This window comes from Suricata suricatta, chromosome 2 (genome assembly GCF_006229205.1).
Source record: "Suricata suricatta isolate VVHF042 chromosome 2, meerkat_22Aug2017_6uvM2_HiC, whole genome shotgun sequence".
Lineage (NCBI taxonomy): Eukaryota > Metazoa > Chordata > Mammalia > Carnivora > Herpestidae > Suricata > Suricata suricatta.
Genome location: NC_043701.1, coordinates 87,110,647 through 87,130,015, shown reverse-complemented (window position 1 = coordinate 87,130,015; position 19,369 = coordinate 87,110,647). Strand labels below are relative to the sequence as shown.

General features: G+C 36.2%; 1 protein-coding gene across 1 annotated transcript in view; it reads left to right on the top strand.

Moving 5' to 3' along the window:
* The window catches only part of THSD7A (thrombospondin type 1 domain containing 7A), a 430,772-nt gene that overhangs the window by 171,152 nt on the left and 240,251 nt on the right, over positions 1-19,369 (top strand). The window contains exon 2 of the mRNA XM_029929576.1: positions 3,346-4,177. Within this exon, the coding sequence (XP_029785436.1) occupies positions 3,363-4,177 (815 nt within the window). The 5' untranslated portion in view covers positions 3,346-3,362. The remainder of the gene's footprint in view (positions 1-3,345; positions 4,178-19,369) is intronic.

The window sequence follows — 19,369 nt, the reverse complement described above, 5'->3', positions numbered from 1 at the left end:
AAAGAGAGAGAGACAGAGAGCACAAGCAGGAGAGGGGCAGAGAGAGAGGGAGACACAGAATCTGAAGCAGGCTCCAGGCTCTGAGCTGTCAGCACAGAGCCCAACACGGGGCTTGAAGTCATGAGCATTGAGACCATGACCTGAGCCAAAATCGGATGCTTAACTGACTGAGCCACCCAGGCGCCCCCCCACCTTTTATTTATTTTTGATGTCTGATTGTTGTGGTTAAGACTTCCATTACTATATTAAGTAACAGTGGTAACATTGGACATCATTGTCCTGTTCCTGAGCATAGAAAAAAACCTCAGTTTTTCCTCATTGACGTTAACTGTGGGGATTTAATATATGGCCTTTATTATGTTGAGGTATGTTTCCTCTAACCATACTTCAAGGATGTGGAGAAAGGGGGACCCTCTTGCCCTGTTGTGGGAGGGCAAACTGTGCAACCACTTTGGAAAAGAGTATGAAAGTTTCTCAAAAAGTTAAAAATAGAACTACCCTATAATCCAGCAATTGTACTTCTAGGTATTTACGCAAAGAATACAAAAATACTAGTTCAAAGGAATACATATACCTCTATGTTTATTGCAGCATTATCTACAATAATAAAATTATAGGAGTCCAAATATCCTCTCATGAATGAATGAACAAATGAATGAATAAGGAAGATAAGTGAATAAAGAAGATGTGATACACACACACACACACACACACACACACACACACTGGAATATTACTCAGCCATATAAAAGAATAAAATCTTGCCCTTTGCAATGACATGGATGGAGCTAGAGTATTACACTAAGCACAACAAGTCAGTAGAAAAAGAAAAATACCATGTAATTTCACTCATGTGGAATTTAAGAAACCAACAAACATAGAGAAAAGAAAAGAAATAAAGAAATAAAGGCAAACCAAGAAACACTCTCTTAACTGTAGTGAACTAATTAATAGTTACTAGAAGGGACGTTGAGGGGAGGGTATGGTGATGGATTAAATAGGTAGTGAGGATTAAAGAGAGCACTTGTGATGATAGCTGACTGTTGTATTGAATCACTAAATTGCACACCTAAAACTAATATTACACTGTGTAACTAACTGGAATTTAAATTAAAATGTTAAAAAAAAGACTAGCTTCTTAATAATCTTAATCTGATTCATTAGTCTAATCTCATAATTAATATCAAAGATATTAAAACATAAAATATCAAGGAGTTTTGCTCAATTGCATCTGAAGTTTAGACTCTGAGTTATTTCAAGACACATTTTGAAATTTATATATGTATAAAATAATATATATAAATATATGTAAGTTATACATATAAAACATATGCAATATATTATATATAAATATATATAAATTAAATATATATAAATATATACTTTATATTCTTTGTTTAGAGTGTGAAATATAGATTACTATTTTAAGCACAGTAGGAAAGAGGAAAAAAATACCAAAGTTGTTTGGAATTAAATCTAAAGTTTTATACATATCTCTGTGTTCCTTTACTGAGAAACTTCTAGGTTCTTGATTCTCACACTGTATATTTAGAAACTTTCTAAAAGCGTCCAGACACATGAATATATATATTTCCTTTGACAAATTAAAAATAAGATTAAAATATCAGATATTGTATGTTGACAGTTGTAACAAACACTGACTTCCTTAGCTCATAAAGTTTTGACATCAGCACTCTGGGAAAACTATTTCCCTAAATGTATTTTAAGTTCCTTATCACTCTACATGTGAACTTCATCAAGTAGTAAAGTGGATACGCCAAATATCCAATTCATATTTTCATGCAGTAATGATTAGAAGAGATAGTGACTGAAAATATAGTCCTATTTACAACTCCGTTATTCCATTTGTAATGAAGTTGGCATCGTCAAATTGTAAACATGTTTCTAGTTAAACAAAATTAAATGGTTGCACATAATGAACACATTCTTCTTATTTCTTTCTTTCTAGATTAATCATTTTGCATAGGAATATCTAAGACTCAAGCTCTGAGATCTAGGCTAAATCATAAAACTAAAAGTCAGGACAAGAATCTGAAATCCAGCATATTTTTTTTTTATTTATGTAAGATGTGAACTTGGAAAATCACTTCCCCTTCTTGTCACTGATTTTCTCATCAATGGAATGAATCTGTTGGCTTCGTCTCATGGTTTTCACTTTCCAGCCTCAGAAGCCTCTTGTCTGACAAAATCTTCTGCATAATGTCAGCATAGGTGTAAATAAATAATAATAACAGAGCTTCTCTTATAGAACAACAGTGATGGAGAAGGGTAGTCAACTTCGGCTGAGGACCCTAGAACCCAATCCTTTACACTGCTCCTCAGCTCTGATACAACCTGTTGAAAATGACTCTAGGTTACATCAAATAATCCCTCAAATTCCATGGACCATATTTTGACAATCATGCCAGTATTTATGATCATGTTGTTTCTTCAAAATTCCAAAGTAATATAATTCTCAATTTCATAAATTGAGATACCCTAAGAAGGATTCTAAGATAAAAACCTCACACTTCATTCTAAAGCCACTGACTTAAGTGTTCCATAAGACAGCTATATAATCCCCAATAGTTTCTATTTAGAAATAAATACTTTGCTAAAACGCCCAAGAACCCTTTAACATGCAGAAAATCATAAAAGTTCTTTAGTTCAATTTTAATTCTCTTGCCCATCTTTATCCTTCACTGGGGAGATGAGAAAATTAATTTGGAGGGGGGTAAATCTAAAAGCAGAATGTGCTTAAATGAAGATTTGTCACTTCCCAGCTTTGGTTATCGGAAAGTTAACACTTCTGTCACTACACACATATACACCCTGGAGGCTCTTGTAGTTACAGTATGCGGAGAATTAGAAAATGAAAAAGAGGAGAACACGTTCTACAAAATCCTTAATTGCTCTGGAAAAGAGAAGCCTTTAGGAGATGAAGTTCTTCACAAGGGGCCACTTTCCTTTCCTGTTACTGACATGGATTTGATAGTTACAAGGCAAAGAGTAATGTTTGCATTGTGACTAATTTCTGATGTCCTTTATGAGCAAGGGTCCTCCACCTAAAATTAAGGAAATGAAGAAAAGCAATCTTTTAATAATCCCAAAAGGACCCGAAGTGAACTTGTCCCAGCAGTTACCGTATATAGACTCTGTGACATACTTCTCCCATTGCAAAACCACTGAGTGCAGATCTCTACTTTCCAGCAGTCATGCACAGAGACCTACTTTATAACACTTCAGGGAAAGTTAACGTACTAGACCTTGACATGTCTTTCTGGAAAGTGAAATAACTTACAGTTTTCTTCTACTGGCACTGTTAACTCTTGTATCAATTTTCAGGTCCATGGGGCCGATGCATGGGAGATGAATGTGGCCCAGGAGGCATTCAAACCCGGGCTGTGTGGTGTGCTCATGTGGAAGGCTGGACAACGTTGCATACAAACTGTAAACAGGCTGAGAGACCCAGTAATCAGCAAAACTGTTTCAAAGTGTGTGACTGGCACAAGGAGTTGTATGATTGGAGGCTGGGACCCTGGAATCAGTGTCGGCCTGTGATTTCCAAGAGCCTGGAGAAACCCCTTGAGTGCATTAAGGGGGAGGAAGGCATTCAGGTGAGAGAGATAACGTGCATCCAGAAGGAGAAAGACATTCTGGCCGAGGACATCATTTGTGAGTACTTCGAGCCCAAACCTCTCCTGGAACAGGCCTGTCTCATCCCCTGCCAGCAAGATTGCATTGTGTCTGAGTTTTCTGCCTGGTCAGAATGCTCCAAGACGTGTGGCAGTGGGCTCCAGCACCGGACACGTCATGTGGTAGCACCCCCCCAGTTTGGAGGTTCCGGCTGCCCGAACTTGACGGAGTTTCAGGTGTGCCAGTCCAGCCCGTGTGAAGATGAAGAGAGCTTGTACAGCTTGCACGTGGGGCCCTGGAGCTCATGCTCAATGCCTCACTCAAGACAAGTAAGACAGGCAAGGAGACGTGGGAAGAATAAAGAACGGGAAAAGGACCGAGGAAAAGGAGTGAAGGATCCAGAAGCCCGTGAACTTATTAAGAAAAAAAGAAACAGAAACAGACAGAACCGACAAGAGAACAAATATTGGGACATTCAGATTGGATATCAGACCAGAGAGGTTACGTGTACTAACAAGACGGGGAAGGCTGCCGATCTGAGGTAACATATTATAACCGTTAACTGCATGTGTCTCTCTCTCAAGGCCATGGGCTAGACAGTACTTAAGACTCTGCTGTACTAAGTCCTGAAATTCATATGCATATAACCTAGAATGAGCTACCCTCAAGCATATAATTTTCTACTTTAAAGCATTTGAGCTTTTGTGGGTTTCCCCACATTAATTCCATTTTGCTCATGTTTAGGAAATGTACTACTAGAGTGAATTCAAACTTTGCTGTCAAAAATCCATAGCATGAGTTAGTCTCCGTGAGATGACACTTTTTTTTTATAAGTCTGTAGAACTGTTTCCACCTACAATGGAGAAAAAAACTTGCCCAGAGACTGGAATTTTGGGATTTGGGATTCAGATACTTATTTTAGTGAGAATAAAGCATACTTGTCATCTTTCCAAGTTTATAGCATTTTAAGAATTACCCTATAAACAAAATCTAAACAGCAACCTAGGGAGCTATACCTAAGAATAATTCTCTTTCACATTTTATAAAATGTAATAGATTCCCCCAGAGGAAAAAAAAGGGGGGGGAACCAGAAGAAATTAAGATAAGTAGATGTATTTAATCATGAGTAGTTTAGAAAACTTGTAATTAATTGGCCGCATGTTCTAGACAGAAAATATTTGTCACTTTATCTCTGGGTAAATAATGCCTATATTATGAAAGACTTTCTCATGTGTGATTTATTTGTTGTGAAAATATTCATTGAGGATTATTCATTGAGGATTATCTAAAGGATATGATGTTCTCTGGATATTCTAAATTTTGCTCTTGGATAAGCCAGACCATCTGGGAGTGTCTTATCTGGATCATTTGCATAATTGCTTTTTCTGAACTATTTATGCAGTTATGGTTTGGACTAAATGAAGTGAAATTATGGTAGCATCACTCAGAATTTTATATCATATTTATTGTAGAAATGACATTGAAAGTGTCATCTACTCCATCACACAGTCTGTTCTCTTGATTAAAAACACATAAGATAAATTTTACTGAAGTCTCAACCCATGTGCTACTTGCGAGCAGCTCAGTTGCTTTCCTCATGGCCCTGGAAACCTTTTAACAGGTCACATGTGCCTGTTTGCTTTGGCTTCTAGGACCACGAATAGGACTGTGTGGCCGCCACGTTGTTGACTACCGTAACCCCATTGTGTTTGTCTTTTTCTCACCCCCATTATTTTCCTTTATTCATTCATTCCTTCCTAGTGATTTTGCTATCTGTGGATTGTGAAATCTTGTTTTAAAGCCTTTTTAGTGCAGGATATAGTTTAAATAAATCAGTAAACAAACAGTTGATTTATCTAGACAATAATTTCTCTCCACACAGTATTGATTTGGTCATCATTTTTATGATATGTCCAATCCCTCTCCTCTTTGTACTTAAACAGCTGTATTTTTTCTCACCCACACCAGTATTCCTCCTTTTCTTCATCTAGTGGTATCAGGCCAACTCCTTTCTTGGTCTCCTTAATGGTTGCTTGATCTCCTGACTTCATCCTCCAGGTTCCCTACAATTCCTTACGTGTATGTGTCTCTATGTGTTCACTTCTGATTCTGTATCATGTGTGTTGTCATTTCAATCCCTGTTTTAGTCTATTCTGACTACCCTTATTCTGGTGATTTCCTGATCTCTTTTCCTGAAGTATTACAATTATGTTAGTTACTTGGCCCCCACTAAGTAATTAAATGAGCCTCCAGGGCAACTGGAGTTGTCTCCTGCTGTTGCTGTGTTAACTTGCTGTAGACATTTAATTTAATGTTGACCACTCAATTAAAAGTGTAATTAGGATAGCACCCACCATTGCATAGAGCCTAATATTCCCATTTGATTATTTGAAATAAGCAAACACATTTAAAAATATGTAGAACATTTGTCAGATGCTTAGATCTTATTAGAAATAGCCAATCTAACAACAAAATGATAACTACCGGTATATTATAGCTTACTAGGGCATAGATTAAGTTTTACATTAAATTGGTTTTTAGTATCTCTTGCATTTAAGAATTATATATATATATGAATAAGCATATATAATTAAGAAAGTTGAAGTCTCAGTGAAGAGACAAAAATCAGGTATTTTGACCTACATTTTGCTCAAACTTTCCACCACATCATTGAAGCTAATGAAATAAAGAGTAAATGGACAATACCAACAAAGCAGAGGGCCACATATCACAGACTTGATGGCTAAATGTAAACTGTTTTACATTATGTCAAATTCAGAAATGATTCTGCCATGTCAAAAAATAAAAGAACCATTTATGAAGGCTAAAAAATGTATTGCGGTCACTAAGTGAATTTAGCTAAATAACCCTAAGAATCTGGAATAGCAACTCACTGGCAACTTTATAATTGTTAACAGAGGTACTGCTAGAACTTCCAAGTTGAATATGATAGATCTGCCCTACTTTTTGCTTTCAAACAGACTGATATCAATAAGAATGACAAATACAAATGAAAGTCTCTTCTTTCATGACAATAGGAAACAGTCACAGTCTCAAATCACAAATGACAGGGATAAAGAATGTGATAAAATTAAACCTAACTGAAGGAAGACACTTAGGACATTCTGTCTTTGCAACTTCTGTGAACACTTAAAGTCTCTGAGTATCCTGAACTTTGTGAGAGCTAAGCCAGTGACACCTTCTTAGTACAACATGGTCTGAGTTAAAAGAAAGGGCTGCTGAAGCATCTTTCAGTTTGTTTGAAAACAGAATAGTGTAATAGGCAAGACTGAGCAAGAAACTCACTATGCCATTACTGCCAAGGAAGGACTACTAGTTTGATGGACTGATGGACTAAAGTTTGATGACCAGTGGACAAGAATTCTAAATCACTACATACACACCATGACGCAGGGGCTTCCCTACGAACTACTGAGTTTTAGGCAAGCTTAAGTATAAAATTGCCCCAAGCCTAGAGCTGATAGGAAAGTAAGGGCAGACATTTCTCCAAGAAAACAAAGATAGTAAAGGAAATATGGTTTTTCTGAACCAAAAACAGAAAAAGAATTTATATTGAATAAGCTTAACTCATGAACTGAATGAGTGATTTGGCAGAGCTCAAATGGAGGGGAATTGGAAAACAAGAAGAAGTAAAATTAACTTTAGAAGCAACTAAAAGTGGAAAAATATTCTATGAAGAAAAGGCAGTGATATAGAAAACAGTTTAAGAACATCTAACTGAACCGTGATTTTTTTTAAATGATGGATATGGAAACAATCAAGGTAGATTACTATATGAAACCTGGTGTTCCTGAATGTAGGATCATCAGAAAAATTAGAACAGAAAAACCAAAAGCCAAATACAACAGAGCAAAAACACAAAGATATAATAGAAGACTTTTCTGATTTTAATCCATAGAATGAAATTGCACATGGGTGATAAGTCTTCTAGAAGAGGTTGAGATAACATCTTCATGGAAGAACTGGTATAGAGTAATTTTTACAAAGAAAAAGAGACATCAAACTGTCAGCCAGGATAATACTCAAATTCTGAAACACTAGAAGCATTTCTGTTGTAGTAAAAAACAAGACAGGACAGCATATTAACTCCACTCTTAGATAACATTGATCTGTAAGTACTAGTTAATGTAGCTGAAATGAGAAAGAAATAAAAATTGGAAAGCAGATGGAAAAAATTAGGATTTTTTTCCCAGAGGTCATGAATGTACACTGAAAAACTCAAGAGAATCAATTGAAAATATAAATAAAGTAACTCATTGGGGGTTTATTGACACAAAAATAATATAAAAACAATATATTTCATAGATACAAATAACAGTTGAACATGATGATGGAAACAAAAAAATTAAACTATTCCACTTACAAAAGTAAAAAAGACAGATAGAAATCTGTGGATAAACCTAACTATAAAAGTTCTCTACAGAACACCATGCTTGGAAACATAAAAATGATGTGTGCCTATCCACAATTGTGGGGGACCAGCCCATGCACCTCAGTCTAAGAGTCTCTGAGTAGGGAGTTGGTGTCGGCACAATATCTATAAGAAAGAAGACAGATAACGTGAATGGTGGTAGTATTACACTTTACTAAGATAGTCAGTGTCTTATATACCATAGGTGATTACATTTTTTCTTTAATAATTACATAGTTTATGGTCCTTGAAAAAGTAAAAACATGTTCTGGGAAGGATCATTTTTATCACGGAAGAGAGAACAGGAGTCAAAAAACAGGAATGAGGGAGTCTGTCTCTATGCATAAGATACTTAGCCCAAAGAATTTTCTTTGAGGAGTTTTACATTCTTTCAAGGCCCTTTAGCAGTTATCCAAGAAATAAATTTTAGACAGAGGATTGTGTTTGCCCCCAACAGCAGGCAATGAGCTGGAAGCAAAAATAATGTAAGGGAAAGCTGGCGTCACTAAATTGACCTAAATTGATTCAAAACTTAAAAGTATATGCCTTTTTGTAAAGCAACAAGAAAATCATAGACACGTTAAACAAAAACCACATGTGCAGCCCAGGAGGTCAAATGTTGTTTCACAGTCTTCCGACTTGTTCCGCAACTTCCCAAGTAGTTCACCTGCTTCCCCGAGGCGTTGTCTTCATGGTCACCTAATAGACTCTCCTGTGCCCCGGAGGCGTTGCCTTCACCATCACTATGCGGGAGGTGTTTTGGCCTACTGGGCCCCAACACACAATACTTAGAAAATATACCAATTGTCCCCATATTGTTACTGTCAAACTTACAAGGGAAAAATAGGCTTACAAGACAAGCCAAGAAAATTTTGAAAAAATAAACAAGAGAAAAAACTAATGTCCCTAGATAGTTACATGCATTTTATTCTATGAAAATAGTAAAAAATTAAGTGCATGAATAATCAGATCAAACAGATAAGGATCTAGAAATAAGATCTCCAAAACCCTATAAAACATTGCCTGTGGTAAAGTAACATTTCCAATTAGGTGGGAAATTAATTCATTTATTTTGTTTGGGAGGCAATTGCTTAGCCATGTAAAGGAATAAGAAGAATTAACAAAGAAAAAGAAGAATTATATGCCTTTGACACTTATTATACCAAAGCAAAGCCCAGTTATATTCAGTACTTAGAAATTTTTCTTTATGATACTAGAAGAAAGGCTAAAATTTAAGTAAAAGGAGGATATGTTAGGGTACAGAATGCAGAGATAATGCAAGGAAATAATTAGATTTTTAAAGAAGAGAAAATTTTGCTTAAAAAATATTATGAAGTTAAAACCCAAGTAGCCAACTGAGAAAGTATATTTGAACATTGAATTGACAGAGCTAATTTTCTTAATACTTAAACAACTCATTAAGAAAAAAGGTCAAAACCTAATTGAAAATGAGCTGAAAGTCAAGAACTGAAAAGGCAAGTCACAGACTATTAGAAGGCATTTCTGATTATGGACCTTTATCAAGAACATACAAAGAACTCTCAAAATGAAACTCAACAAAATGAAAACAAATAATCTGATACAAAAATGAGCCAAAGACCTTCCTACCTCACCAAAGAAGATACACAAATGGCAAATAAACATATGAAAAGATATATTATATCATGGTAGATCAAGGAAATAAACATTAAAACAACAGAGATACTACCACACACCTATTGAAATGCCCAAAATCCAGAACACTGGTAACACCAGGTGCTGGTGAAAATGGGACACAACAGGAACTGTGGTTCATTGCTGGTGGGAATGCAAAATGGTTACAGTAATTAACTTGCCAGTTTCTTACAACATTCAACATACTCCTTACCATAGATCCAGCAATTGTGCTCATTGGTATTTACCCAAAGGAACTGATAACTTATATCCACCAAAAATCTACAGAGAGATGTTGATATAACAGCTTTATTCACAATTGCCAAAACTTGAAGGCAACCAAGATGTCCTTCAGTAGATGAATGGATAAACAAGCTAAAACACATTCAGACAATGGAATATTACTCAGTGTTAAAAAGAAATGAGCTATCAAGCCATGAAAAGGCATGGAAGAAACTAAATGTATAATTACCAAATGAAAGGAAAGGCTGTATACTGTAGGATCCTGATTATATGGCATTCTGGAAAAGGCAAAACTCTGGAGACCATTAAAAGAGCAGCAGTGTAGTCAGGGTTAGGTGAGAGGGAGATTTGAACAGAGGGAGCACAAAGGATTTTTAGGGCAGTGAAACTATTCTATATTATAGATATATGCCATTACACTTCTGCCCAAACCCATAAAATGTAGAAAACCAAAGGTTAACTGCAGTGTAAACTATGGACTTTAAGTGAATATTATGTATTAATGTAGGTTCCATTCTAGTGAGTGACGTTGCTAATGGGGGAGGCTATCATGTATGAAGGTGTTGGGGGGAGTACTTTTACTTTGTGCTTAGGAGTATTTTGCACTCAATTTTGCTGTGAACCTGTAAATGCTCTAAAAATTCAAGTCTCTTAAAATCAGCAAATGATAGGATCAGGACACAGAAAATATGTTAATCCTCAATGATAATTAAATTTAAAAAATTAAATCCCATTTTCACCTCTCAGATTAGTAAATAAAATGTTTAACAATGTGTCAGGGGTCACTAAAACAGCCTTCTGTTTTGGTAATTCACTAGAAGGACTCACAGAATTCAGCATATAGTTACATTCATGTCTGAGATTCATCACAATGAAAGAATACAAACCAAAATCATAAAGAAAAATTTGCATGGGCAGAAGTCTGGAGGAAACTCTATGCGAAGTTCTACTGGAAATTTTGAGCTTCCAGAGTCCTCTCCCTTTGAAAATTAACAGCCTACACTTAATTCCTCCCACAAAGAGCGCAGCAAAATTGTGTAAGGCATTATCTGCTAGGGAAGTTTATTAGAGACTCGGTGTCCCAGATTTTTATTGGAGGTTGATCACGTAGGCACCCTATGCCTGGCATATGCAAAAGTGCCAAACTCCCAGAAGGAAAGCACATGTTCTCCATAAACCACATTGTTTTTACAAACAGATTAAGTGTAGTGAACAATTTTATCATTTACACAATATTCTCACTTAGAAAAAAAATTTTAGCATTGTATAGAACTGTTTACCAGTTAAGTTGCCAGATACGTGCCAAGGGCCAAGCCTGGAAGCAAGTCTTTTTAATGATAGAAGTCTGAGACTTGGTATTTTATTAATAATAGTATTTAATGGTAAGCATTTGGGGGAAAATAGACATTCTTGGTGGCAACAAAAACTGGTACAAGCTTTTTGAAAAACACTTTTGCAGTATGTATTAAAATTTAAAAAGGAAACTACCATTGTCAGTGATGCTGTATGAAATTCTTCTATATATATGTGCAACTCTCATTGTAGCATGATTTGTCCTGGCAAAGCAATCTAAATTCCACCCCAATAAAAGGACTAGTTACATCAAGGTGCTTCCATGTATGGAATATTTAGTTATTATCATGTGAGGTAGATCTCTCAGGGCTGTTACAGCAAAGTAACATTGGCTAGGTAACTTATAAACAAAAGAAATTTATTTTTCATTCCCTTCAAGGCTAAGAAGTCCAAGATCAAGGCACCAATAGATTCACTCGCTAGTGAAAGCTCTATTCTGGGTGGTAGACCTCTGACTTTTTTATTGAATGCTCACTTGGTCACAGAATGGGAGAGCTCTCTGGGGTCCCTCTTTAAGAGTACTCATCTCATTCGTGAGGGCTCCACCTTGTGACCTGATTAGCTCCTAATACTATCACATTAGGGGTTAAGATTTTAAAATATGAATTTGGGGGGACACACACATTCAATCCATTGTAGTAATTGATTTCTAAATAAACGTGAGGGAGTAAAGGCAGTTTTATTCTACTCCTCTGCCTTGAAATCAACCAGAAACACCATTAAAAGAAATAAGCACCTCTATATACAAGAAAGAAAGAGAGAAAGGAGAGAGAGGAAGGGAAAGGAAAGGGAGGGCAAGGGAGGGGAGGGGAGGGAAGGGAGAAAAGAAAGAAAATGGAAGGGAATTTAGGACCTGAGGCATAAAAGAAATGACTTTAAAGTAATTAGGATACAATCCTCCCCCTCCCAAAGGCTCATTCAGGAATCCTTTTATCGGATTTTCCCAGTTTGGGGTGGGTGAGAGAACAGCACAGATAAGCAATAGGGAATATGGAGGAAGTTTCCTTAAGAGCCGGTTCTTTACCACAGAATCACAGAAGTGGAGCTGGAGGAGTATTTCAGCCAGAATGTGACTTGCCTGGCCTCCTGGCTCAGAGAAGCTGGCAAAGGTGAAGTGGAGAAGAAAGTAGAGAAGGCAGACATCTCCAGATTGCAACAAGCATAGCCTGATATTTAAGGCTTTGCTATGAGCCACTGTCTTCTCTGGAAAGTTTAGCTGTCCCGAATGACCTCTTCCTGAAATAAAGACCTGAATCTGTAAGATACAACATGTTTCAGGAAGAACTATAAAATCTGCTCTAAGTAACATGAGAAACATTTAGTGGAAGTAGAAACTACCTTCAATTTGAACATGCCTTATTTTGTTGTGTTGTCTGACAAAGGCAATTAATTATGAGTCCAGTGGAAGCATTGCCAGGAAGTATGAGAAATTCCTCCTGGTAAATTCCTGAGGGAATAAGACAGACTTGAGATCTAAAGCAGATTTCTCTCGGCTAAGCCAAAAACAAAAAACATAAAAAGCAAAAAACCAAAACCAGATCTATGTAATTTCTAGATAACTCAGTAAAGCAGACATTTATTTTAGGCACAAATGTATAAGGGCGAACAATAACTAGGTCTCATAAATATAGTCAACTGATCTTTGACAAAGGAGCAAAGGTAATACACTGGAGCAAGATTGGTCTCTTCAACAAAGGGTGCTGGACCATAGCGGGAAAATCTAGACACAGACCTTGTATCCCCCACAAAAAGTATTTCAAAATTGATCATAAATCTAAGTGCAAAAAGCAAAACTATTATAAAACATCTAGAAGGTAATGTAAGAAAAAACCTAAGTAACCTTGGGCATGGTGATACTTTTTTAGATACAACACAAGAAATGATCTGTGAAAGAAATAATTGATAAATAGTGCTTCATTAAAATTAAATGCTTCTGCTCTGCAAAAGACATTGTCAAGAGAAGGACAAGCCACAAAGAGAAAATATCTGCAAATGACTCTCTGACAAAAGGATTTATCCAAAATATACAAAGAACTCTTAAAGCTGAATAAGAAAACAGCTTGATTAAAAAAATGGACCAAAGACCTTAACCTCACCAGAAAAGAAATTTATTTGGCAAATAACCATATGAAAAGATGCTCTGCATTATAGGTCATGAGAGAAATGCAAATTATAACAATGAGATATTGCAACACACCTGTTAGAATAGCCAAAATCCAGAATACTGGAAATACCAAATGCTGATGAGGATATAGAGCAATAAGAACTCTGTTCATTACTGGTGGGAATGCAATATGGTACATCCACTGTGGAAGAATTTGGAGGGTTTTTATTTTACAAAACTAAACAACTTGCATCTGATCCAGCAAGCACGCTCCTTGACATTTTTACAAAGGAACTGAAAACTTACATCCATACAATATCTACATAGTGTGACCAGATATTCAGTAGGAAGGAGAAATGAATAGGAGAAGCACATAGCTTTTATGGAATAAAACTAGTCTCTATGACATTATAATGATAGGTATAGCCATTATATATTTGTGCAAACCAATGGGATGTACAACCCAGAGTTAACTAGAAGGTAAAGCATGGGTTTTGAATGATTTGGTATGTCAGTGTAGCTTCCTCCTTGGGTAAAATACACCATTCTAATGAGTGTTATGAAATGAGGGAGACTATGCATGTGTGGAGAAAGAACATGAGAAATCTCTATACCCTTTTTGTAATTTTGTTGTTAATCTAAAACTGCTCAAAAAAATAAAATCTAAAAAAAGCCTGACTAAAGCATGAAGAGAATAATCTAGTATCCCTGGAAAAATTGACAGCTTATTTTTCTATCATTTTGTTATCGATTATATTTTTCCTTTTAAGTCTTTATATAAAAGTCAGTCTTAGTATTTCAGATAGCAAAGAATAATACTCTAGTGGTCTTGTGAATTTTTTTTTATAAACTCATACTCTTCTGACATACCCTTTCATCTTCAAAATTATATCTGTTAAGATAAAACTGTATTTCTTCTCAACACAATCTCCTTGTGCCTAACTCCTGTTTTACCTTCCAATATTAGCTGTTAACTACTCCTTCCTTCTCTTTAAGGATGGCTCTCTAGAATGGTGATGGAAAACTGAATATAAAGTTACCGGCTTTACAATACTAAAAACAAAAAAAGTATAGATAATTAGGGAGAAATAACAAAAATAAGGAAACCTGTACATCCATGGCCACACAATGTTGAACAAGTAATTTAAATTTCCAGGGACTCAGTCTTCTCATGTATAAATATGTGTGAAGGGGGTCAACAATGAGGGAGGGAAGGAGGGAGGGAGAAAGCTGAATAAATATCTGAAAGCCCTCCAAGTTTTGTGATTCCTATGACCTATGAACTCTGAACAAAAACTACCTGAAATTGTAGATCTAAAGTCCCATGTATCTTTCTTGGCAGAAAGTTAATTAATTTTGACATGTTCTATAAATCATTTCTTAGTGAAACATCAGAATGAATTTATACATAGTGTGTGTAGAATAAGCACTCAATCTTGAAAGTCACTGCACAGTCTGTACTTAGTGGATCTGCTGCCGAGTTCCTAACAGCCCATTCCCGCAGGAGGACTTTGTGAATCAGTGAACTTGAAAATCTAATTCTAACCTTACCAAAAAGAAGGGAGTAAATTGCCCACTATTTAAAGTAATACCAACTACTTTTAGGTTATTCAGAATCCATTTATAAAATTACTACTTCTCAGGCATAAATAGCGGGCTTTCAGATTAAAAAACTTTCTCTAACATTGCAAGTGTTGATTTGCCTGCCATATGCTCACCATCATTTTTCACAAGCTTGCCTCAGCTGCCGGCTGCCCACAGCTGGCTGAAGAAATAGTCAATATGCCCACATTCTCTTGTAGAGCGAATATAGCTAACAGAAGTACGTGGCTATACTTGTCTCAAAATGTGGTGCTGACCGGGCAGTAGGTACTCTCTGCCCTTACGTGGCTAGAGGCTGATCTCTGACCAATGTCTAAATAAGGTTTTCCAGTTCTCTTCTTTCTGGTTGGATCCAATCCAAAGAAGGCAGCACCAGTATATAAGAAGGTGGGAAGAGAGGAGATGAGTACATATCTCTGTCATTTTGGGCCAACAGTGGCTGAGTTTTGACAAAAAGCTACAGCCTCTATCCAGTAACTTGCCCAAGGCTCTAGGTCCATTTCAGGTTTTGGTGAAATCTTTTTCCTTGGTCCCTTTATCACCTCTGGTCGATAATCTTCCCATACTTGGCAGCCGCAGGGTGCTTCACCATCTGTTGGTTATTTCTCTGAACCACTACCCACACTTACGTTAATAATCCTTTTATTAAACTCATTAACCCACATGAATTTGCTATCTGTTTTCTGCTGACCCTAATGGATATAAGAGCTACACTAGAGTACAGTGTTGAGTCAGAGAACTACTTCTATGTCTCTGTTAGTTTATGTATTAATTAATTAACTACGCCTTTGTTTCATTATTTACTTTTTTGTCATCAAAATAGAAGACATCAAGACATTCTGGGTGCTGGAATATATAGGCCAAAGAGCAAACAAACAAACAAAAAGCAGAGACCCTAATCTCAAGGACCTATTCTTTGCTATGGAAAGAGTGACGCGAAAAGACAATAAAATATTACAAGTGCTAGCTTCTGTCTAACCAGAGGGAGTGTATGCAAGTGACAACCGAGGCAGCAAGCTCTTCCTGGTGGGAGGTTGACAGGATCAGAAATAGCCTCTTAGAGGAATTGCTACTAAGGCTAAGGATTAGTAGATATCCATAAAGTGGGGGAGGATCATGAACAAAAATGTGGGAACAGTAAGAGCAAAGACCCTGAGATTTGCATCAGTAGTGATTCATTGAGTGGGGATGTGACGTACACAGATCACTCACACACCTAGAGATTTCCTTATAAAGGAATGAGAAGCTAGGCTATAGGAAAAGCCAGGCAAATCTTGGAGGTCAAGCTTAATTGTTTAGATTTTCTGTTCAGTGTGTCAGTCATTTCCACATTTTTTAGAAATAGTGTTTTGAGCACACTCCAATACAGGTAGTATTTATTTATAAATTAAATCCATGCACTGTTAAAAATATATATACATTACTAAAAATCATAAAAATTAAAACTAAGCTAAGAAAACAGTACTAATATTTTGCTAATCATCTTTTTTTTGAGAGAGAGAGAGCACATACATGCATGCAAGTGGGGGAGGGGCAGAAGGAGAGAGAGAGAGAGAGAGAGAGAGAGAATTCTAAGAATCCTAAGAATCCTAAGCAGACTCCACACCTAGAGCAGAGCTCCAGGTAGATCCCAATCTCAGGACTGTGAGAGCACGACTTGAGTGGAAATCAGGAGTCCAACGCTTAATCAGCTGAGCCACCCAGGCACCCCTATGTTATCTTTACCTAAAATCTTAAGGCAAACCATGAAGACTTTATTTTTAGTGGTAGAGATTTTTGGTCTAATATAAATTTTTATAAATATATTTTATATATAATCTATAATACATGAATTTAAAATATTTTAATATATCTTATAAATATTTAGGTTTATATACATAAATACAATGAACTTTTTAATTGGACAGTGGAGATTCATGAATATGATTACTAAGTTATATGATTATAATTAACCTAATAAACAATTATTAATTGAGCAATTACTATGTGTCAAACATTGGCCAGGTACAGAATCCATTTTGAAATTATGTAAAACATAATTTTTACATTTAAATACTTTTAGAAGATCACTGTGTGTAAATTAAAGCAGGTATTATCATTCCTACATTATAGATACTGAACTTTGTGTATCAGAAGTTTTAAGTATCTTGCCTACGTCACCCAAAAGAGACTGAAAGCAGAGGGCAGCAAAAAAGCCTTGAGCAGGATTGCCAACCTGTTATGTATGGGAGATCTGAGTATCTGGGTGTGTAGGTGGTTCATATGAAAGCATTTGTTTATGGCTATTTATTTTTGAGAGAAAGAGCATGCACACACGTGAGCAACAGAGGGAGGGGCAGAGAGACAGTGAGAGAGAGATCCCTAGCAGGCTCTGCACTCTCCCTGCAGAGCCCCATGTGGGGAAAAATCTCAGCAACTGTGACATCATGATGTGAGTGATGTCAGATGCTTAAATGACTTAGTGACCCAGACACCCCTCAAGTGAAAGCATTCCTAGGAGGAAGCTTGGTCTCCATCTCAACAGATAAGAACATACTTCAAACCTTGAAGTGTATCCATGTTTGAAATGGGCTTCTTGATACCTTTTGTTTTAGGGGACATATGTCTTCCTTAGTATTGCAGAGTTACTCCAATAGTTTCTTAGTGTTAGTTTGTTGAGTTTAACCTTTGATATATTTATAAACATCCTCACTTGTTGTCTGTTTACTCCTGTTTTTATTCCGTGAAGTTCAGTCACAATTATCAAGTAGTTAGCACTGATGATGGCAAACTAAAGGCTACTCTTGTCAACATTTACTTATAAACTAGCAAATTCTCTCAAATATCATATCATTGTGACTACCAGAGTCACTTCCCACATCCTCACCCCATCATGCCCGGGAGGTGTTCACCTTTCCTATACCTCCCTCTGTCACCTCACAGGAATATTTTTGGTTTAAATGATGACCTATCGTGGAACATTTGAATAAAAGGAAGCTCAGAGGTAGCATTTTAAAACTAATTGACTGAAAGATTTTGGAACCAGGCACTACCCGTGAACTGAATTCTAGATGTCATTGCTTAATCTTCCTTCACATAAACTTTCAAGAAAGTCCAATCCAGTTTCCTCACTTTTCCCCCGCAGCCTTCCTTTTCAACATCTTCCATTTGACTGTTCTAGGTTTAACTTTTCTCCTTGAGCTTGTGGGAGAGCAAATTTCCTTGAGCTGGCACTTCCTTCGCAGCCTGGCCGCTGTTTGGGCAGTGACCTTGCATCTCCTGAACAATTATGACCTCACCCATTGTTTTCGTTAATTTGCTGGAATTCTACTACTTTTATGTGGGTTGTACTGAGTGTCCCTCTAACTGGAATGTAACAAGAAGGGATTTAAATGGGAGGAAATGCTTTCAAAATGGAAAACAAGTTCACATAGGATAAGGAATTTAATAAATTATTAATGTTCTATTTGTATAACCTAATTAAGAATATGCTCACTCTTTTAGAGTTGACTAATATATTGTATTAATAATTGTGTGTGTTTCCGTACCTACTTAAAATTCTTCCTCGTATATTAAGCATAATTTTAAGCCTCTACTTGTGCTTTGACCTTGTTCTGTTATTTTTCTAATCTTGAGTTGTCTTATTAGAGAGTGATTAGTTTTTTCGCAAAAGTTTCTTTGACAGTCTTTTTCCTCTCTATTTAGTTATAAATATGTGGTCAGTGATACAAAATTTTAAAGGTTGCGACCAGGAAAGTTTTGTTTAATAGTAGTTATGAGGACAGCAGTTGAATTACGAATGAGGAAAATAGTGTGCTGTGCTTAATACAAGAAGCCATTGTACTGAAAGACCTTGGAATGTTGGTACAATCACGTACAGTGTCAAGTGCTGGAACAAACAAAGCAGATCTTTGAAGAAAAAAAATCAGTTATGACCACTGACAGTTGACATTACATTATTTTTTTTTTTTTTTGGCTTAAACAGAAAGCTGTCAAAATGCTACTTCTGGACATATACCAGACCACTAAGTGCCATATATTTAAACACACATATGCTCCAATTGATGGGTAGATAGGAATAGAGATAGTAAAAGAGATAGAGCTTAAGAATAATGACTATGAATTTCTCAGAAATTGTTTTCAGTAGTATGACATTTGAATACTTTTGGAAGTCATACCAGATACGGTATACTGATACATTTTTTGTATCATACAGGTTTCAATACAAATTTTATTTCAAAAAATTTATTAAAATAACAGGAAATTTCAGAATGATCTAGCTTCAGGAAAAGCAAGCAGTTAGTAGTGCTTAAGAAAAATTGATTCAGTATCTAATGGATCGTTGATACCTGTCACAACACAGCATT